General features: G+C 37.4%; 2 protein-coding genes across 6 annotated transcripts in view; both read left to right on the top strand.

Moving 5' to 3' along the window:
- mgll (monoglyceride lipase) overlaps nt 1-12,045 on the top strand; it is a 36,076-nt gene extending 24,031 nt beyond the window's left edge. For all 5 annotated transcript variants that reach the window (XM_011476840.4, XM_020704493.3, XM_011476838.4 and 2 more), the window contains 4 exons: nt 488-598; nt 1,174-1,263; nt 6,065-6,280; nt 7,804-12,045. In XM_011476840.4, the coding sequence (XP_011475142.2) occupies nt 488-598; nt 1,174-1,263; nt 6,065-6,280; nt 7,804-7,935 (549 nt within the window). In that variant the 3' untranslated portion in view covers nt 7,936-12,045. The remainder of the gene's footprint in view (nt 1-487; nt 599-1,173; nt 1,264-6,064; nt 6,281-7,803) is intronic.
- Nucleotides 12,046-15,935: 3,890 nt separating this feature from the next.
- Nucleotides 15,936-21,631, top strand: part of prkar2aa (protein kinase, cAMP-dependent, regulatory, type II, alpha A) — a 45,079-nt gene continuing 39,383 nt past the window's right edge. Inside the window, exons 1-2 of the mRNA XM_004070323.5 lie at nt 15,936-16,702; nt 17,556-17,832. Coding sequence (XP_004070371.1) covers nt 17,586-17,832 — 247 coding nt within the window. The 5' untranslated portion in view covers nt 15,936-16,702; nt 17,556-17,585. The remainder of the gene's footprint in view (nt 16,703-17,555; nt 17,833-21,631) is intronic.

Raw genomic sequence — 21,631 nt, 5'->3', positions numbered from 1 at the left:
CCAGCCAAACAAAAGACAGATTGTTTCATGTTTTTCCTGACCTTTGAGTAGTTTTCCACTGATCCTAACTGATCATTACCTTTCACCCACTTCTATAACAGGAGACACAAGCCCTCTTTCCATGAAGGCTAAATGAATTAGCTTCATCTTCCCTTGGTACTTCATTTTCATTGCTTTATTTTAACATTAATCTTTATTGCGAACTCAGAAATCTTTGGGCTCTCACTGTTTTTATTACTAAACTGTTACATCAGAGCAACACTCGAATGACTTCTTCCTGATAGATAAAACTATTAGCTACTTTTTACGATACAAGTAAAATGCTGCGGTTCGAAAAATTCTGCTTTGAGGCTGTTTTTAAAGCACACAAAAGCAGATGCAGCTGAAATGTGGAGATATGACAAGAAAAACTTATTTTCAACGTGAAGCATCAGCTTGAAATTGCAGTTTTAAGTTAATAATCTGTTTTTTTTTTTCCTTTTGTTAGGGTGGAGCTATCTCAATCCTGACAGCATGTGAGAGACCGAGTGAAATAAGTGGAGTGGTTCTGATAGGTCCAATGGTCCAGATGAACCCAGAGTCGGCCACACCATTCAAGGTAGGACCCTCACGTCTGCAGGCCTGCTGTGGGTCAAAAGACTGATGACACTCTGTGTTTTAAGGCCTTAGGCACAACTGCCCTTACCGGGGGTAAGGGGCTGTCTGCAGATGAAATATTGGTGAGAAAAATTGGTGAAATTGGTGAGACGCAGGCGTGTCATACGTTTATTTTATTATTTAAACCCCCCCCCCACCACCAAATTCTGCATACCTGCGCAAAGACCTCATTAGGAGAGATGCAGCCATTCATCTGTACGACCCCCCCCCATACAAGTGCACGCAAATGTGGCTTAAGATCAAGTACAAAAGTTTCCTGAGACTTGTACTTGAGCACTTGAGCAGAGCTAACTTTTCCTTTCTGTGTCACTGATGCAGCTGCTGCAAAAACAAACACGGCATAGTTTGGCCTCATTTTTTACTGGCCTTACAGAAATTTGATTTTTTTTTTATTTGCAATTGAAAAAACAGTTAAACCACATGAATAAAATTGTATTTTGTGCATCAATTCTCTTTAAAAAAAGACTTTTTTCCTAAAGTGATACTGATAAATGTAGTTTACTTCTCTGTTTGCAGGTTTTTGTGGCAAAGCTCCTGAACCACATGATGCCGAGCCTGACTCTGGGCTCCATCGAGTCCAGATGGGTCTCACGGGACAAAACACAGGTGGGAGCCAGCTGCACATATTTGTATGTGTGTGTGTGTGTACGTGTTTGAACCTGTTCCTGTGTTGTGTTGTTACATGTGATTAAATACACATCAAACACGGATGTTGTACTAAATGGAATTTGCAAGGTCTCATGGGATAAATATGTGTAGCCTTTTTTGGACAATTCCAGGATGAAGTCCACCCTGTAAAAAAACATCATGTGTGTAACAACATAATTGTTTAACCTGCTGTTCTCACCACAGGAGAGCAGAAAAAAACATAAACTCAAGTCCACAAGCAGCATGGATTCAGGTCTGGGTGTACCCGACCAGAGCCACATCCTGCTTCTGCTTTGTACAGTTAGAGGGGAAGTTTTGGTCTCCCATTTCCTGCAAAATTTCTCTGAAAATTCGTGAATTTATGCTGCAAAATACAGTATAAGACCTCTGCATACTTGTAAGGTTAGCAGTGAATTTACTACAAAACTGTGAATGTTTGAGCCTTTACATTAAAGATGGACTCAAAGTACGTCCACATTAACAGACTATTTCCGTGACTGACTTCTTCTTATGTATAAACATAACCCGTGTCTGACAAAAGAACCAAGAAGTCAGTTAGTAACTACAGACAATATATGAACTTTATCGTATTAAGACTATTTCCATGTTTTGTTTTGACTTAGTTACATTATGACACAATGTTTTGGTTGCTAAATGTCATTTCTCTTTAGACCCTATACTTTGATGCAAAAAACACATTAAAAACACAAAATTATGCACTTTTTTCCCACAGGAGTCACAGTACTGGAAAAAACAAACTCCATGGTGATCTACAAACAAACTATAAAAGGCTTACAAATAGAAAAATTCCTGACATGTCTGAAAGAAATTTAAGCTCTTTTATAAAACAATGTGATCAACTTGATGAAACAGTCAGGGAATCCCCTGCTCTTTGGTCAGTTTGGCAGTATGTTTTCAGTTTATTTAGATGAAGCGGGAAAGTTCTGTATAAATCAATTCAAAGCTGTTCCGTAGTGTGGAGTCATTTATTGTTAAACGTTGGATTAGAAAAAGGTAAAGAGGGGTTTAAAGTCCCACTTCAGTCATCTTTTGATCTTTTTTCCGAGCATTTCCAATGGAATCCTTAACAATTGTTCTGTTTTTAGCCAAAATTGAAAAATACCTGTGTGGTTGTCTGGGACGCAGTGCAGAGCGGCAGGAGTTCAGTTTAAATCTGCCTCTGGGTTGGGGACGGGACGTTTGGCCCAGTGTAATCCTTCCTCCACTTCCCATCATCCCTTTGTTTACACTCTCTCCTGCTAGCTTACAGCCCCTAGCAACTCAACCTAAAATCAGCAGTGCAACAAATATAATCAGCATTATTGGAACCTTTCCAGCCGTACAGTTTTGAGCCAGGTGCCAACTTGGACGAGGAAAACGAAGACGTACATGGATCTACTTGGATGCAATGGATGCATTTGCAGGGAGCTTGAGGCCCACTGATTGTAGCATCTATGTCACAGTTATAAGGTTTTTGAAACTGCATTTTTTTTTTTACTGTCTCTGATTCACACTGATTTGCAGAAAAAAATACTCAATTTTGAGCTTTGATTTCTTATTTTATGTCCTTTATCGTGAGAAAAATGCCACAAGAACATGTTAAAAACACCAAAACATTTATTGGAGTGATTCTTTAAACCGATCACTAACGGAAAAGAAAATGCATATTCATTCATATCTGCAGTAGAAACACTATGATTATTACATGGCTGTTTAAGAATAGATGACCTTGTGTGATAATTCCCTTCTTCACTGCCAAACTTCACAAGTCCTTCTATCATTACTAGCACTGCCATGGCAATAATGTCTTATATAAGATGTGCATCCCAAAGGGTGAAGCTGAATGCCGTGACAAATACATAACCCCTAAGGGTAAGGCGGAGAAAATGGTGTATAAAAAAAAGCAAAAACACAGCAGAGGCTCATTTATTTTTTCTATAACTGCCAAACCATGACAGCATTCTTCTTCATAACTAATGTAGCTTGATTTTCATTCCACCGATAAATCAGGCATTCCTCCCCTCCATCACTCACACACAAGTATGACTAAACTGAGCAATTAAAGCAACTGCAGGAATGCTTGGGAATTTGAAGATTGTGAAAGTGAGAAACTGATTAATAAAACACTAAAATTGCATTGTGCTTCATCTAATGGAATTACAGAGCAAAAAAGATGGCTAAATGGAAAACATTAAAATGGGCTTTTAAAACATCAAGTGAAAGGTTCTTGGCATTAAAAAGCAAGATAGCTTTAAAGGCCACACTTTTTAACACAGCTGCCATTGCTTAAAGCTGTAGCAACTGCATAAGAGTATTTCTAAAATAAACAGAACATGTGATCCACAAAATTGAACCAATTTGAGATCATTTGGTCATAATAACCCTTGTGCTATCTTAGATGACCCCACGCTTGCATTGACGTGTTCTCCCTACCATGACAAAGGTGGATAAAGGTGGAAAGATTTCATGTAATCCATGGACACCAGTGAAGATCACAAATCATTGAAGAAAAAAGGTTCAGAGCACTGTCTAGTGGGTCTAGATGACCCAACTCCCAATGTTAAGGTGCCTAGGATAGCACAAGGGTTAATTTCAGAGTTGCGTTTTTTTTTGTGAAGAAGAAAAAATGCGTGTATGCATCAGAGATGTGTGTTTACGCATCAGAAAAATAATAAATATGGACAATCTGTAAGTTCGCACTACTTAGTGGGAGGGTAAATCAAGCGATTTTATATCCAAATATTGAAATGTTTCTATTGCAATCCAGTCAAACTAATCTAACCGTCTTTTAGTGTCCTGGTTCTGCTGTGTCAGAAGTTTTTACTGTGTTTTTTTTCCATTGCATTTGGCCAACAAAGGGTATTTTGAAAATAGGGAGTAAAATGTGTTTGGTTGTTAAAGATCAATGCAATATATGAAGATGTAAGCCATGCTCCCCAGTTGTTTCTGAATAAAGATGGAAAAAATGTTATAAAGAGAAATGAGAAGTATTTAGCTGTGAAATTTATGGAAACAGGGTTGGGGAGACCCTTGGTACAATTTACTGTAATTACAGAGATTCCAGTAAATTCTTTTGATTGATGTGATGGCTCAAAACCAGACTGAAAGTGTTCACTCCTCAGTCAAATATGTCAATCTACAACATAAGTGGATTCTGTTTATTTGGAAAAAAAATCTCACATTTCAATTCAATGTTATTTATTTAGCCCAATATTGTAACAGTTCAATAGTCATCTCAATGGGCTTAATACTAGTAATTGTATAAGAACATGAAATCTGTCATAAAATATAATAGTTAATTGATTAAACGGTACACAAGCTATTATTCTGATTTTCCGATGCCTTGATTACATCTAATGATCTTCTATTCATTCATTGTCCTGTTCAAGGTCACAGGGGGCATATGTCAAAGACTTTCATGTGAAGCCAGGGAACACCCTAAACCGTTCACCCGTCCACCCTGAAGTGGCAGAAAGACACACTAAGAGACAATTTAGAGTAATCAATAAACCTGAAGCATGAATCTGGAATGTGGCAGGAAGCCTTGTGCCTGAAGAAAACCTATGCATGCACACAAAGAAAAGACCCAGGCGGAATTCAAACCAGTTGTGACCATACTAACCACCACATATTGTTGTTGGCATCATTATCAATATCATGAAGAAATGTTTTATTTTTGGCACTAATATGAACTGATCTGACTGTGAGTTGTGTGTCAAACCTAAAGCTTCTCCCCACATTTCACATATTACAGAAAATCATTTGAGCAGTTATTACCGGACATGAGAGCGAAAAAAACAAAACAGATGAGCTGTTTGGTCTCTTTGATGATGCAGAGGTAGAGCAGTCGACCTCTGACCTCAAGATTCCAGGTTCGGTTCCTGCCCATCTATATCGAAGTGTCCTTGAGCAAGACACTGAACCCCACGTTGCTAGCCTGGCATAAGCCTTGTTAAAGAGGACTGTTTTAAGTCTAACTTTGAATGTAGAAATTGTGCCGGCCTCTCTTACAGGAGCTGGGAGCTTGTTCCATAAAACAGGGGCTTGGTGGGCAAAGGCTTTACCTCCATCTGTACTTTTTAGAAATTCTAGCAACCACAAGCAGTCCTGCATTTTGTGAGCGAGGTGATTGCTTATTTTAGACATTTTTTAGACAAAATTAGACAATATCCGATCTTTCTAGAACTCCTGCACATGTTTCTTTACTAAATGATCCCAAAACTACAAAAAGTCTCAACAAAGAAGAATAAGAGCAGGTCATTGTCATGTGCTGATTGTTAATATTTACATAGATGCTGATTTAAAAAAATAATTCCTTTTTATTAGCGAATTTACCAAATGCAGCAATTGATGCTTCGTTCAAAAAATTACAGTAAATGTATTAAAGCCTCAGGGACGGGCCTTTGCTGGTATCCAGAGTCAGGACTAAAGACAGTGAAGCTGCTTTTCAGTTAGCTAAAATGTGCTCTTTCTTCAGATGTTAGAGAAGCTTTTACTCTGAAAACATCCCCATCCTTTTCTTTATGCCTCAATATGTGACAGGTGGAATTTACATATATCTGTGGAGTTATACATCTATGCTCTCCTGTTTTCCTGTTTTAAGCTTGTATGTCCTTTTGTATAAACTGTGCTAAACAGAAAAACTTGCCTTGCCTTACAAGGAATGCAAACAGTGCTGTGTATTGTTTTACTTTACAATTCCCCAAACCATCTGAAAAACAAACAGCACATTTGGTTTTGTGTGTGTGTCTTCTGTCAGGTGGAGGCGTACGACAACGACGAGCTGAACTACCATGGCAGACTGCGCGTGTCCTTTGGCATACAGTTGATGGGAGCCGCAGAGCGTATCGAGAGGGAGATCCCGTCCATCAGCTGGCCTTTCCTGATCCTCCACGGCGACGATGACAAGCTCTGCGACATCAGAGGCTCCAAAATGATGCACGAGAAAGCAGCAAGTTCAGACAAGAAATTGAAGGTGGGGTTTTTTGTGTATAAATGCAAATGTTTGTGATCCTGTAGGATTTTCTTGTTTTTCTTTAAATGGTTGCATTTTTTACAAGATTACTGAAGTGATCCCAAAAATTATGCAAATACTTGAACACTTTAACAACACTTTTCCTTCCTGTAAAAGCTAGTTAATGAATATTTTGCATAAAATCCCTTTTTTGGGAAAAAATGTCTGGGAAATGCCTGACAGAAACACTTTAATGTAAAAAAAAATTGTTTGCTGATAAACAACAATAAATACAGTGCTGTTGTCATATTGAAGTCAATAGATTTCTTCTGCAAATGTGGTTATTGTAACACATCATGTTTGCACACAAAAATAAGGGTAAGCAAAGTGAATAGGAGATGTAGGTATTATTGTCTGCTTTACGTTGAGATGATAACATTTAAGTGGCTGTAGCATTAATAGCTTGGGTGGAATGGAAGAACTGATAAAGGAAACGTTAAATGAGAGAGTGTGATTATGGTAGAGCTTTTGTTATTGGGTCAAATCAGGATCACCTTAAAGCGAAGGATTGTGTTTTCCAAAACCATAACGTTTTTTTTTTTCATTTACAACTTTATCTTTCATATTTTCAATATTTCCTTCACGTTTACAAGGTGTACTACCAAGTTTTAAATTGTTTTCAATTTTTCTTTTTTATATTTACGATAGGTTGTTTGAATCACTTTAAGATGATTTGACCCCCACAATATGTTGGCATACATTTGTGTGAGTTTAAACCAAAGATTCCTCAAAAATAAACCATGATACTAGGGCTGCACAATATGAGGAAAACCTGCGATACGCCATATTAGGGATTAATATCGTGATGACGATATAACTGGCAGGATATGAACAAATAACAAAACAACCAAAAACATCATTTGACTGCAACAGTTTAAAAATTGACCCACATCTACATAGGAGACGGACATCTAACGTAAAAGGGCTCAATCCGATTAGTCTATGATGTAAAAGGAGTCCATCCGATTGGTCAAATACATAAAGGTTTGTTTCATTAAATACTTCAAGCTGCCTCAAGATTCTTTTAGCACATTTAAGGTAACCATTTATTGCGATTATTGCCATCTTTTGCGATATGCATATTGCACAGCTTGATCTTGCGATAACGATAAATTTGCAATATATTGTGCAGGCCTACATGATACTGACAGTTCTGCCCTTTATCTGTTGTAATTGTTTTGTTATTGACACCCTCTATTTAAAAGCGACAGCAGGTCCTGAAAAAAAAAACACAATTTCCCTTAGGAAACAGGTTTTCAATGATGATGTTTCTTCAATTTTACAGAACCAATGCACAAATTCTCTATGACTGCGTATTTGTTTTAGAGGACAATGCACTTTTATGCAGCAACCCACTTCTACCTGACCTGGCAACACAAAGACCACATAGCAACAAAAACTCTAAATATAAAACCAAGGTATAGGCCTCTTTTATTGTTTACTAAATGCATTCATGTCTGACTCTTTCCTAAATGTTTTCCCAGATCTATGAAGGAGCCTACCATGCACTCCACCATGACCTTCCAGAGGTGGCTGAGTCTGTGCTGAAAGACGTGACCAGCTGGATCACAGAACGACTTCCCGACAAAACAGCAGCACAGCAGCGCAGCTCGTAGATTTGTGACTTGCATAATTCAGTCGGCGCTCCAAGGAACCTACCAGCCGTGTCACAGCAGGCGGGCTCATTTTCCTGTGGCCTATTAGGCATAACAATCCTACTCCATTCTCCTCTATTGGAGGCATGCTATTTTATATAAAAGGACATTTATTCTGTGTGGCAGTAAGACTGTCAGGCATCTATTCCACCAGTTAACCTTCTTCCGTCTCTGTACACGTATCGTCAGGTCAGGACTTAAAATAACTGAGGGTGTCAGATATAGTTGTTTAAGAAACGCAGCCGTAACCATCCAGCAAAAACTACGATCAGGATTGTGCCTCAGGTGTTCCACCCAGCAGGCTTATGTTTGTGTTTATCATCTCCATGGAAGATGAAGTTCAGGTGAAGTTTTACAAATCGCATGCTAGGTTTCAAAGTGCAATAATTAAGTTTTCATTCACTCTTTAAAAAAAAAAACATAAAAAAACAGGAAAGCTTTCTAAAGTGCCAACACAAGGAATTTCTCTGTTATTGATCTGTAAATGAGTAAGTTGATAACAGCAAACTCTTTTTGCTCATCTTCCACTTACATGCAGGTCAGAGGTCAGGGTCAGCTTGAGGACAGCACATCAGATCAGTGCATGCCTGAATGTCTGTCTGTTGTATCTTTTTCCTACAGTGCTCACCTGAGAATCCTAAATTGCTCAATTTGAATGTCTTGTTTGTATTTCTATGTTTGAAGGGGAAAAAAATCCTTCTTTAAGCACTCGGGTTATTTATAACAAAAACTCTTTATATACCCCCCCCCCCCCCCTTGTGTTTCTTTTGTTTGGTTTGAGGACAGATGGTTGACCTAAGAACAGATGGTTGTCACAGAAATGACTGAAAATTACTGTCAGAGATACAATCTAATATAGTTTTTTTAATTATTTCTATATTAATAATCAATTCTTTTTAAGGTTGTATTTTATATGACGGGGAAGTGCACTCATTTCATAAAAATAAATCTTGAACAGTTGTTTTCCAAGATGAGGATGGAACAGGTGAAGCTGTTCTCATTCTCTGCAGGTGGGAATTGTTGTGAGAGGGCAAGGGTCAAATGCTGTCTCATTTCACTGACTTCTGACCTTCAGAAAGTGATGCTTCAACACACTGATGGGGGGGAAAAATCCTATTCAGGCATCATTAAGTCAGACAACAAACTATAGGGTCCAGCTGGAAAATGGGTCGGAAACTTCCCACTGTCTGCATGAGGACAAAAGACTGCATTGTCTGCATCAATGCCACGCGTCCCCATTTAAAAGCAAGACTATATTTTATCAAAATACAATGCTGCAGGTCAACAGTAGCTAAAAAAGCAGCAAAACTTCCCTTTTTATGTTTGTTTGTTTGTTTCCAAATCAGTGGTGAAGCCAACTGTAGCTTCATGCATGTTAGCAATAATATCATACTCGATTTTATTATTATTATTATTATTTATAGATTATTTATGTCAAGCAAAGCAGAAGTGTAACTTAAATTGCAATTGACTGTGTTTAGCAGCTGCAGCATGATGGAGCCACAGATTTATGAAGCTTGTAAAGGTTTCAGAAGTTGTTAACCCGCGTGTCAAATAGTCTCGGTAACCTGGAGCATGATAGATTGGGGTCTCCATGGTAACATGTGTGACCATGGTAGCAGTCCAGCTACATGTGTTTTTACATGTGTGAACCCCATGGTGATTCCAGCAGAGAATGTTAAAGTGAGATGAAGGCTTGCTACTTGCGGGTGTCCACCTTTCTGCCTCCATACTTTGTGTTTTGTTTCGTCTCCACCAGTTATTGACAGGTGGATTTTTTTTGGCTCTAATCTGTTAACAATGCTTTTGTACTGTCAATCACTATACAGGGCACTGTTGTGCAGCAAAGTGAACCAGCTGGTCCTTTCTGTAATTCATACTGTTCATCATAGCAGTGTACAATACAGTGTGTGGATAGCAGTAGATTTATTTAATACTTTAGGGCTGGCAAATCTCTGTCATTTGAGAAAAAAATGCCTCTCCTGATTCTTCTTAGCTTGTAATGAATTTTACAATTTATGATATTTCTGCTTGTGTAATTTGTCAGTTGTTTTCAAATATGTAATCACTGTAAATAGAAAAAGTCAGTAGCAATGAGCTCACCTTTCAGCAGTTTCAGATTTGACATTTTTGACGTAACCCGGAGCAGAACTGCAGGCGTTTTTCCACTAAACCCCTAATTAGAGCTGCAGCACACACAGACCAAACAGCGCTAGTCCTATTTAAACTCCTAATGACACCCCTGCTGCACAACATGAGCACAATGGTTTCAGCTCATACTGCAGTTTCAAAAAATGCCCTACCTGTCAGTTTGTGCGTGCGTATGTAACGGCGATCACTCGCTTTGGGCGTGGAGAGAAGTTGGTATTCAGTGAGAGGACCAGAGACGGTATCTGACAGTAACCATGGCAGCCGTCTCTTTCTTTCCTATCCCAGCTCAAGAAATGTATTAATTTCACAGGAAATGTGTGTTTATGCTTTCAGGCCTTGTTGTCCACTTACTGCTCTGAGGATTCCCTTTTATGTGAGCGTGCAGATATGAAAAAGAATAACTGGCAGCGAAGGATGGGAGCTGTGTGCAGTTATTACAGCACCGCCTGCTCTGCTGATAGTACAGAAAACACAATTTTCATCTAGAATTAGAGGAGTGTTTTTTTAGATATCTTAGTTTAAAAGAGAAAATGTATTTCAATTCCCTGAGACAGAATAACTTGCATCTTTCTGAGATTAAAAATGTGCATGCTCCCTGTGCAAAGATGCAGATACACTAAAGCTCGGCAGATCTGGCGACAGTCTGCAAGGTAAAGATACTTCTTTTTTATATTTATTTTATATTCAGAAAGGAAGTAAAAATAATGAGGGTAGTAATGGCCAATAGCTGTATGTAAATAGATTACAGCATCATTACAGACCAATTCGGTGGACCTGCTGGTCTGTCCACAGGGCAAGGTTTTTTTCATGTTTCTGTTTTTTTCTATGACTTGATGACTGTTTCTAAAGAAAGAAATGTTAAATAAGATAACAGACCACAGGCACACATCAGTCTCTCTAGTTTATGAGATTAAAGTTTCCTGGAGAGTGCAATGTTTTCATAAATCATATCTCTGGTCAGGGCTAAGATTTCAAAAATTCTGGATCTGTATACTCCAAATTGTGATAAAATAGAAATAGGTATATAAAAATATTATTTTCTCCCTCATGAAAACATATAAAGGTTTGCTCCGATTTATATGTAGATGTGTGCTCATTTTCCATTCAATAATGTTGCAGTTTGCAATAAAACTCCAAAAGGATTTAGCATATCTTGTATTCATCTAGTTAAAAGTATATTTTAGAAAAGTAATTTTAGATTTTAATGTGTAAATATCGATCACCTGAAGGAAAACCTTTTCTAATCACAACTTGATTTCCACATGATGTTGTTCAGCTGTTTAAGACATTGTTACACATTCACATGCATACATGACAACCAGCTCAATGTATTTATGTGTGTAGTCACTGTTTGGCCTCTACAAACTGTTAAACTTTCTAATAAGAATCTGTGTAGGGAACATCTTCAAGCAAGATATCAAATAAGACGTCTTGTTGCAGATATATTGAGTGACACATGACATTTTATTTATTTATAAACCTATATTTTTAGTTTAGTCTTCAATAAAAGAGATTATACGTAAATCTTAATTTGGGTCTGAAAAAAATACTTCTGAGGATTACATTTAACTAATTTAAATGTAATATGTTTATGAAAATATGTATTGAAGTCAAACTACATTGTTTTTTATCTTTGTTTTGTGCCTTATACTATGATGAATGTGTATTGTATAATTTTCACAAGAATTCATATTATTTGTGTGTTTTGAGAAACACAAGAGATACTATTAGTAAAGCAGATACCATAAATTGTATTTTCTCTTCTGGTTCTGTTCATTTCCTCTTCCAGCATCATCCAATTTACATCTGTTTGTCAAAATTGAAGGTGCAGCATTTATTTCTGTTTAAGAGGAGAGGCAATACATGTTGTATGTTTTTCTGTGCAGACTGAACTACAGCACATAAATATATTACCTCCCAGTTCTGTTGGTGACTTTTCTTTTGTGTAGGAGAAACAATGTTTGGCATTAGAGAGAAGACTTTGGACTGCTGTAAAAAAGAAAGCCTGTTTTGTGTCTTGATGCAAACAGGAAATTAGGCTAATTACATAGTACTGCAAAGTCATTTAGAAAAGAATGTGAAAAATAGAGAGATAAGCCGTAGTCATTTTTGCTAAAATCCTGACTTATATTTGCTAAAATGCTGCAATCGGAGTCAAAACAAAAATATAAATAAACATTATGTTGAGAAAAATTAGTCAGTTTCCATTGAGTCTTCAGCCACATGAAATGTGAATTTTTGAATCAGACCAATGAGGTACTTTGAATTTTATTTAATTAATAAACGTTTGTCTGAAAATGTTCTTTGTGGTACTAATAAATCCAGAAGGTAAGAACCATATGAACACTACTGAATATGAGAAGAAGCTTATATAAAAAAAGAAATGCTGAAAGTAATTTATTGGGAGTTGGGTCATCTAGACCCACTTGACAGTGCTCTGAACCTTTTTTCTTCAATGATTTGTGATCTTCAATGGTGTCCATGGATTACATGAAATCTTTCCACCTTTATCCACCTTTGTCATGGTAGGGAGAACACGTCAATGTAAGGGTGGGGTCATCTAAGATAGCACAAGGGTTAAGGGATGACACATGACTTTATTTTTACTCTTCTTGAACCAGTAAATTCCAAACCCCACCTTAAATATATTACACACACACATACATCATTTAGATGTAAATTTATTTTTTATGTATAGTCACAATCTTTTCACATAAAATATTTCTTTCGTATAAATATATTTTGAATACGGTAATGATAATCATTCCGCCATGCCTCTCTCGTCTGAATTGTTCCAAAGATACATAATTTCAAAATAAATTGTTAGACTAATTTGCTGCCTGGTTATTTTCTTATTAAAGCAAGTGACGTGTAAATATGATGTTCTGCTTTTTCAATTTCACATTATATTTAATAAAACCGTTAGATATCCCACAAAGATAATCTATATCATAATGATCGTCTTTAAGAAAAATGGTTTTTAAATTATAGTTAAATTATAATTATAGTTTTGCAATTCTAAGGAATTTAATCATTTACTGATTTTAAATGATTGTCTTGTATTATTGCTGGTTCCTTTTACTCCTTTTATATTTGTAGTAGGTTTAGGGGATGTCATCTGGACTTGGTTATTAAAGTTAGAAGACGTTTCGCCTCTTATCCAAGAGGCTTTGTCAATTCTGAATTAGCTGGTCTAAGAGCTGGTATATATATGCGTCCATGGGGGAGGAGTCAGACCTGAAACTGGAGGTATTGTCCACTTAGCCTGTGGTTCTTGTGGTCTGCCAATTTCCTAGCTGTCTTCTCCAATTCCCGTACCAGCTGGAGGGTATCCTTCCCAAAGTTAGAAGAAACATGTCTATGAAGACTCTCATTCATCCAGGTTGGTTCCATTGTAGTAGGTTTAGGGGATGTCATCTGGACTTGGTTATTAAAGTTAGAAGACGTTTCGCCTCTTATCCAAGAGGCTTTGTCAATTATGAATTAGCTGGTCTAAGAGCTGGTATATAAGTTTAATAACCAAGTCCAGATGACATCCCCTAAACCTACTACAATGGAACCAACCTGGATGAATGAGAGTCTTCATAGACATGTTCCTTTTATTTTTATTATTCAAAAGGTCTTGCCAGGCTACAGTTGAATATTAGATTTGTCTCTTAACCCTTGTGCTATCTTAGATGACCCCACCCTTACATTGACGTGTTCTCCCTACCATGACAAAGGTGGATAAAGGTGGAAAGATTTCATGTAATCCATGGACACCATTGAAGTTCACAAATCATTGAAGAAAAAAGGTTCAGCACACTGTCTAGTGGGTCTAGATGACCCAACTCCCAACGTTAAAGTGCCTAGGATAGCACAAGGGTTAATCTGTCTTCCATCGCTAAATAAACGTTAAATATATGAATAAATGTACAGATTGGCATGTTTTCTCCCATATTTGATCAAGTCTTTTTACATCTGTTATGACTCACTAGTTTGGGAAAAGTCATTGAATGGTCATATCAATGCACTGACATGTACAGAAAATGCAGGCGAGTGCTGCAAAGGTCAGTTTGACTTTGAGACCTATAGGGATGGCATCTTGAGATAAAAGGAAAAACTGATGCAGCAATAATAGCATGAAAGGTTCAATTTTTTCAAGTATAGGTTAGGTTAAGGTGGCAGCTCTGGACTTCTATCAACCAGTAGATGGCAGCATTGAACAACAAAAGGAAGCTGGTGATCGCCTTGTTTCTGTGAATGCACTGAACGTGTTCATAGAATGAATGTGCAGGCGTGTAAAACTTGAATGAAAAAAGAATTCATGTTTTTAATAGCAGTAAATATGTTATATAAATAAATCTTTCGAGTTTCAATAATAGTATTGCAAATAAAATATTGTTTTTAAAAAGTATATATATATATATATATATATATATATATATATTCATTGTGACATCTTACATGGACATGGAATTCCAAAAGAAGTGTCATTCAGTCACATATTCAAAAAGTAAACAAACACAATAATATAATCAATTTAAGGCAAATTTAACACATCACAAAAAAGATTGCAGTATCCCCACTATTTTATTGCACATTTCCGGTTTGTAGAGCACATTTGAATACATATGGAATGTTCACCCGAGGCAATAAGCAATAGAAAATCATTTATTTCATTGATTTTTTTTATTTTTTTTGGTTGTTATAGGGATAATGTGAGCAGTGAATTGTATAAACAGCTTAATTGTAGGCCTTCTTCAGTACTATAAAGGGCCATTGTTGATGAGTAAAAGTAAAAGCTAGGTTGATTCTTTTCTATCAAAGTCTAGGGTATTAGTCCTTGCTGAACACCAGAAAAACTAAGAAGAAACATTTAAACATATTTTTGTTGTGAATACATTATGATTTAAAAAGATAAATAGCCAAAATAAAGGACAAACATCTACACATAATCTATTTTTCAAACCTCTTGGATTTTTCTGTCTTTTTTTTCTTCCCTTTCTTGATGACCCACTTTCTTTTCTAACCTGTCCCTAATTAAAATGTGGGTTAACAGCTGTCTTTCAGAAATTTCTAGGCTTGGTTGGGAACACATTTGGAGTGTTTCCAGAAGGTTGCTATTTCTGCAAAAGATGAGTCCTGATTCTAATCATACAAAACCTAATTTTTCACCTTGAGATGAGTACACTCCACTTTGATAATGTTTCTACTAATCCAAGTGGAAATTCTTGAATTGCACTATTGTATTGAGTGCAATCCTTGTGGGGTTTTTTCTCCCCCTCAATATTAACTTAGACTAGGATAGCACAAGGGTTACTGTGAAGTTGATTTGTACTGCCAGCAGGCGGAGCAAGAACGTTTATGATAATAAAAAACAAAAACAAAAATCCAAACCAATCAGAAACTGGTTCAGTGAAATAAATATGACTGCTGTGACCATGGCAACAGATTTATCTCAGTGATAGGTCTGAATTGAAGAGATAGAAATGAAAAGATAGAACATGCCTTAAATTCCTTTTAGAACTTGTGATCATGACCTCAATCACCCCGAAACTTTCTATGGAATATTTCTGAGGAAAATAAAACTGTGGGTGGAAAGTGTTGACACATAAAAATCAGTGAATGGGGGTGACCAATTAATAAATAATAGATAATAAAGAGATGTATGTTATCCAACCGTATGGGATAGATAAAACAATGAAGAAAAATCATAATTTACTTAGATTGAAATGATTCTGGTTGCACACTGAGGTAGAATCTACCTGACAAGGCCGCCTTTGTGGGCGTGACACCCTCAAAAATAGTGTGGCTTTTGACGTACACGCTCGACGTCCCGGTGTTTAATTTTGATTGGTCACACTTTGTGTCAATCAATTCCAAGTGTTTGTTGCTCAGATGGTAGCTCCTCCCCCTTACGCTTTCAGAAGGCTGTGGTTTATTCGCGCGTTTAGAACTGTTGATTTTCTCGTCGGGAGGGAGGACATTTCCTTTGTCAACTTACAAGCTTTTGATTTTATTAGGCCTATATTTTCCCCACCCAAGGTCAAGATTTTTTCGTTGCTGTTAATTTTCAACGAAACTTTGCGCGTATCGGTGGTGCGGGGCAACAGTGTGTCTGCCGAGCGCACAGCAGGGTTTTAGTCACCTGGCTGCAGCAGCTGACTTGTGTCTTACGGAAAGCGGGGTTGCCAGGCAGTTGCCAAAGAAAACTAGCAGTTGCTAGTTAGCAAGTCAGTCAGCTAGCCAGCTCTTTCCTCTCTCTGCCACATTAAGTCCCACCCTCACGGAGCGCGCGGACGTTGGGCTGCAGCGGTGAAGTCCAGTCTATTTCTCCCCTTCTGAACCAGCCAGCATCCTTATACACCTGGTTGGTTGGCAAGGGAAGATCATCCCCATTTTTGTCGCTTAGCAAAGTTAGGTCAGACTAACCTTTTACCTCTGGCTTTAACGTTCGCAAATAGTCACCTGTAGAGAAAACGGTCGCTACCCTGGCAGAGAGACTGTGTAAAAAGAAGAAACGAAATAAGAAAGAACAAGGAAGACGCAGAGGAGGAGGTGACTGGCTAGTTTAGCCGGGGAGAGAGAATTCCATGTAAGTGACTCAGTTGGTGTCGTGTACTTTGTAAACGGCTTACATGTCTCCTACAACTTGCACTGCTTGCATAACCACGTTTATCCACTCAGCTTCTTTTCTGTGGCTTATCACCTGCAAATAGTGCGCCATACTTCTACGTAAGCTAACGGTTTGAGCTTCCTTTAAGGTGGTTCACTAGCTAGCATGGTGGCTAATGACAGCTTTAAAGTGAGAAAGCACATATAGCTGCCAGGCTGTGTGTGCTACGATCATACCATAACATATTAACTAACGCACAAATGCAACTTTGATGAAGTTTTATCAGTGCGCCGAAAAAGAAAACGTCGAAAAGTGCTGTATAAAAATTGCTGAAAAGGATTCGCTTATTAGCCTCTTTGCTAGCTAGCTGCATCCGGCTAACGACTCAAGTTGACAGCTCTGTTTCTGGCGGTTCTAAGCAGTAATGTTACAGACACCCAGGCCGTGTTACCAACTCTGTCAATTTTTTAGCAAACCCTTATCTATTTTGTGGAGCCGCGGGAACTCTACATTCCTCAGATCAGCCTTAGATAACGTGGCAACAAAGTGACATTTTCCCATAGCACTTGTTATAACACTTCTTTGCTTTATTAAAAAAAGTGTAGTTGAATTTAGGCAATCCCATTTAATTGTGTTTCAAGAAGTTATTTGTGTACAACCCACTTGAAGTAGAACTGCTGTACAGTTGCAGTTTTCAAACTGTGTAACTGTAGATATAAAAATCAAAATTTGTCCTTAAACTAGAAGTTGCCATCTGCATAACTTGCCATTACCAAACCACAAATTTAATTGTCTACCCATCATGTCTCCTCCTTCTTTCTGTCTTCTTTAGATAAACACTACCACCAAGCCACACACAACCATGAGTATTGAGATACCAGTAGGGTTGACGGAACTTCTGCAGGGCTACACGGTGGAGGTGCTGCGACAAAGGCCGTCAGACTTGGTGGAATTTGCAGTACAGTACTTCACCCGTTTGCGAGATTCCAGAGGTCAGGATGGGGCCGGCACCGGTGCCAAGCAAGGGAAAGGAGTAATGTTTGATGGGGAACCCATGCAGACAGAGTCTAATGGAGATGACGAGGAAGATGATGACTCTGACTTTGAGCGTAGGTGGACGTTTCGTTTTATCGATTGTCGACTATTGCCTTAACAGTATTGTGTACATGAAACAGGATCGTAAAAAAAAGGGTACTCTCACTAAACATCAACATTTTGACCGAACATGTATAGTGATGAAAAATAAAAACTACATCAGCTGCCAGTGATATACATATCCCTTAAACAAACTGAGTTACATAAAAGAAAATTGTAGATTATAATTAGTCTATGAGAGTGTCTTCCAATCTTTTCAATTTTGTGCTTTACATTTTTCTGTTTGAGGTAGGGAAATTTTAATGGGAGAAGAATGGAAAAATGTTAAAAAGTGTGCTGACAGTTTGGTAAGACAACCATTGTTGTCTTCATGGTCTTCCTAATTTTTCTTTTCTTTCTGTCTGTCTGTCAGAATCCCACATGGAAATTCAGTCCATCATTTAGAAATATTAAGTCTTTAGCCAGTATAATATATAGCATCATGTATTGCAATCCAAACGTAATCAAAAGTTCTATGAACTCTTTTGGAACTCTTATATGTCCACCTTCAAGAAGGAATGATCCGTATTGAATAAATGTCGGTGAACCTTGATCTAACCAAATAAAGTGACCCCAGATCACAACACTGTCCCCACAGGCTTTAACTTCTGCAATACTTTTATTTTCCTGACGTCCCTGGCACTCTAGTATAGGGCTAACCTGACTCATTAAACATCATGACCTTTTTCCATGCTCCAGAGTCCAACTAGGTGATCCCCTAGCAAATGAATGCCTTTTGTCTCTTTTTTTCTGTTATCAACAATGTGAATTCCTCTTCTTTTTGTGAGTTTGTCTAACTTTACTATTGGTCTTTTTTTTCTCATATAGACTATTTATTTACCCGCTTCAAACCAACAATTCCAGATATTTTGAAAGTTATGTTATTTGTAAATCTTTTTACATTCTTATTTAACCAACTACAAACTTTCACACCATTGGTTTGGGTTAAAATATCGGTTACTAGCTACAACAAATCATTTATAACTTGGAAAGGCTTTCAAACTGCATTGATCTTGAACGTACTTTCTAAAGCCAGTGTTTCAAGTTCTGGCCTAAAGTAATTTTTAGAAAACTAATATTGCGTTTCTTGCATATCATTCCCCTGATTTTGACAGACTAGCACAACCCGTAAGCTGCTCCATAGCTTAGCTCTCCTCTGTGCTCTCTGAAAGCAGTGTGGCCTAGATCCTCTTAATGTGTTTTGCTGTGAATGGAGTTTTTTTTTCTTGTAGTTATTCAATCATTAAATCTGTTTGTTTCTAGCAAATTCAGTAAAATATACAGTTTTTTTAAAAGGATTGAAAATCTATTCTCTGCCTTAAAATCCAATTGTCCAAACAAGTACGGTAGAACTAATGTTTTCACTTTTAATCAAGTCAAGGATGAAATGTATGAGCCAGATTGCATCTAGTTTGCCAATCGTTTGAACATTTGTTATATTATTTTATCTTTCATTGTGTTTAGTCTGTCCAGTCTTAATTCAATGTTTTTGTTTAAAGCAGTGTTGGACAAGTAAGTGCTGTGGTGGAAGGTGGCTTACATTTAAAGGCGGATTATACCGATTTTGTTCCAATGCTCACATAAGTGCTGCATTTCTGTGACCCAGGCTAAGGAGGGGTGTGTTGTGCCTGCAAAGACTTGCAAGCTTTATAAGTTGTGTGTGTGTGTATGTGTGTGTATGTGTGCGTGGGGGATGTGTGTATTTTGCACCAGTTCAAAAACAATTTAATTGCAACTTAAAACACCTCTTCTCTTTTACATCCCAATTATCAACCATTTAGAATTTTTGCACCTCATCAGGAGAACAATGCAAGGTTAAAGGCTTGTGCTGAGGAAGTAGCTTTGCTATAACTACTGGAAGTTAGACACATGACTTCTGTGACGTTAATTTATCCAACCAGGCTGGTTTACTTTCCCCTTAGGAAAGATTCACTTCTGTGAGAAACAACACAAGCCTGTGTTGAAAAGTCAGAAAGTCATGTGTTCATTTTTTTTCTTTTTTTGATAACTTTTATAACCTACTTTTAAAGATTAGAAGTCTTATTCAGATGACTAAAATTAGTGGTATGGATTTAGAAACAGCCAAGTTAAAATATACAAACAAAACCTTATTTCATTCAGCTTATTTTTCGAGTTTTAAGGATACATTGTGCATGCTAGGGATGCTATTCCCCATGCACGGTTCAGTTTAAACCTCAATTTTTGGGTCACACTTTTATTTTGATTTGAAAAATGATTTGTGCAGGCCTAAAAAGTTTTCAGAGTAGGTTACCGAGGAGAAAGTAGATGGCTTTGACTCAGGGGGGGTCTGGGGGTCTAATTTTGAAAATTTGTGCCTTTTATTTGCATTTTCCAGGCATCTGGGAAATCACTACAGCTGATTTGAAAGCAATAGAGAAGAGGATTTAGTTCTAAACTTCTACTCTATCACTGTTGACAACTATGATTTCGCAAACCATTTTCCTGCGACTGCTTTTTTACTACACAAATTTGTGGAGGAGCCCCTGAAGGAGCATTCTTTGTAAAGTAAACTTACTTGTAACACTGTCAATGAAGTGAACATACTGCTAATAAAGTTTTAGTCACAGTGGATTAAAATTTATTACTAAATCTAGAAAATACAGTTTAAAAAAACTAAATGTCCTATGAATTAATTTTGTTAAATGTATCCGTCACATCTTAAAGTCCGGTCTTTGAAAAAATTTGTGGTCACATACTGGTGACACTTGGAAACAGCTCATTAGCATAGCATCATTAGCATCAGTGTCTAACTGCACTGCTATCTCCAAATCAACACTTTATAAAACTTTCTGTTGTGTCTATAAGTCCAGCAGGTTTATCCAGTTAAAAATGGTCACGACCCCCACTGCTGCATCAGCCAAACGCTGCACGGAGGGAAATTAACAGGGGTGTGATTGTGTACCTCGTCATGCGCACAGTGTAAAGGAGGAGCATTCAAGAAAATAACCATAAGGAGAGCTTAGAAAAATGGCTGATTTGGTGCGAACTTTTACTAATATGGCAGGCAGCCTTCTTACTTTTAGTCGCCAAACAGAAAAAATGCTCGCTATTGGCGAGTAATAATTTCAGACCCTGCATACACGGATTACTTGCTATGAGGTACTAAACAAAACTTTTGTTTATCATCAAAAAGTAGCCAGTGACTACCTCAGTCAAAGGTGGCAAATTTTCGCCGAGTGCCGGCTACTTTCGAGGCCGTCGTTTGTGTATTACAATACAACAAAAAACTGAACTTACAGAAAACCCCTTTCTTTTTTTTTTTTTAATTGTTAATAAGTAAGTATGAATGAAGAAAAAGCTTTAGTTGGCTCAAACTAAGCCTGGTGTAATAAAGCAAAACGGTGAATATGAAATCATTCTTAAATTTAGCACAATTGTTTGACACTTTCAATGTAAACATACTGGTATGCAGTTGGGATGCACCGAATACACTTTTCCTACGTTTTGGTTTAATGGTTTGGTTTTTGATTGAGAACTCTGGCATCCTCAGTACATGCACTATATTGACCTCAGGTAAACACTGTACCTGAATACAACAGCAACGCAAGTCATTCAGTTTTGTGGTGTGCTCTCCATAGTAAATCTCTTTTGGACTTTTGATGAGACTCTTTTACTCTAAATATTTTGGTGAGGATTTTCTTTTGCAGTTGGAAGGGAAAGTATTTTGCTTCTTCTTTTAAATGTTGGTGATAGGCAGAAATGTTTCTATGTTTTTGCTGTATATCTAAGCAGGGGGGCTGGAATAATTTGGTT

This window comes from Oryzias latipes, chromosome 7 (assembly GCF_053564925.1).
Source record: "Oryzias latipes strain Hd-rR chromosome 7, Olatipes_Hd-rR_3.1".
NCBI lineage: Eukaryota > Metazoa > Chordata > Actinopteri > Beloniformes > Adrianichthyidae > Oryzias > Oryzias latipes.
Note: the sequence above shows the minus strand (reverse complement) of the source record. Positions and strands in the feature narration are given on the sequence as shown.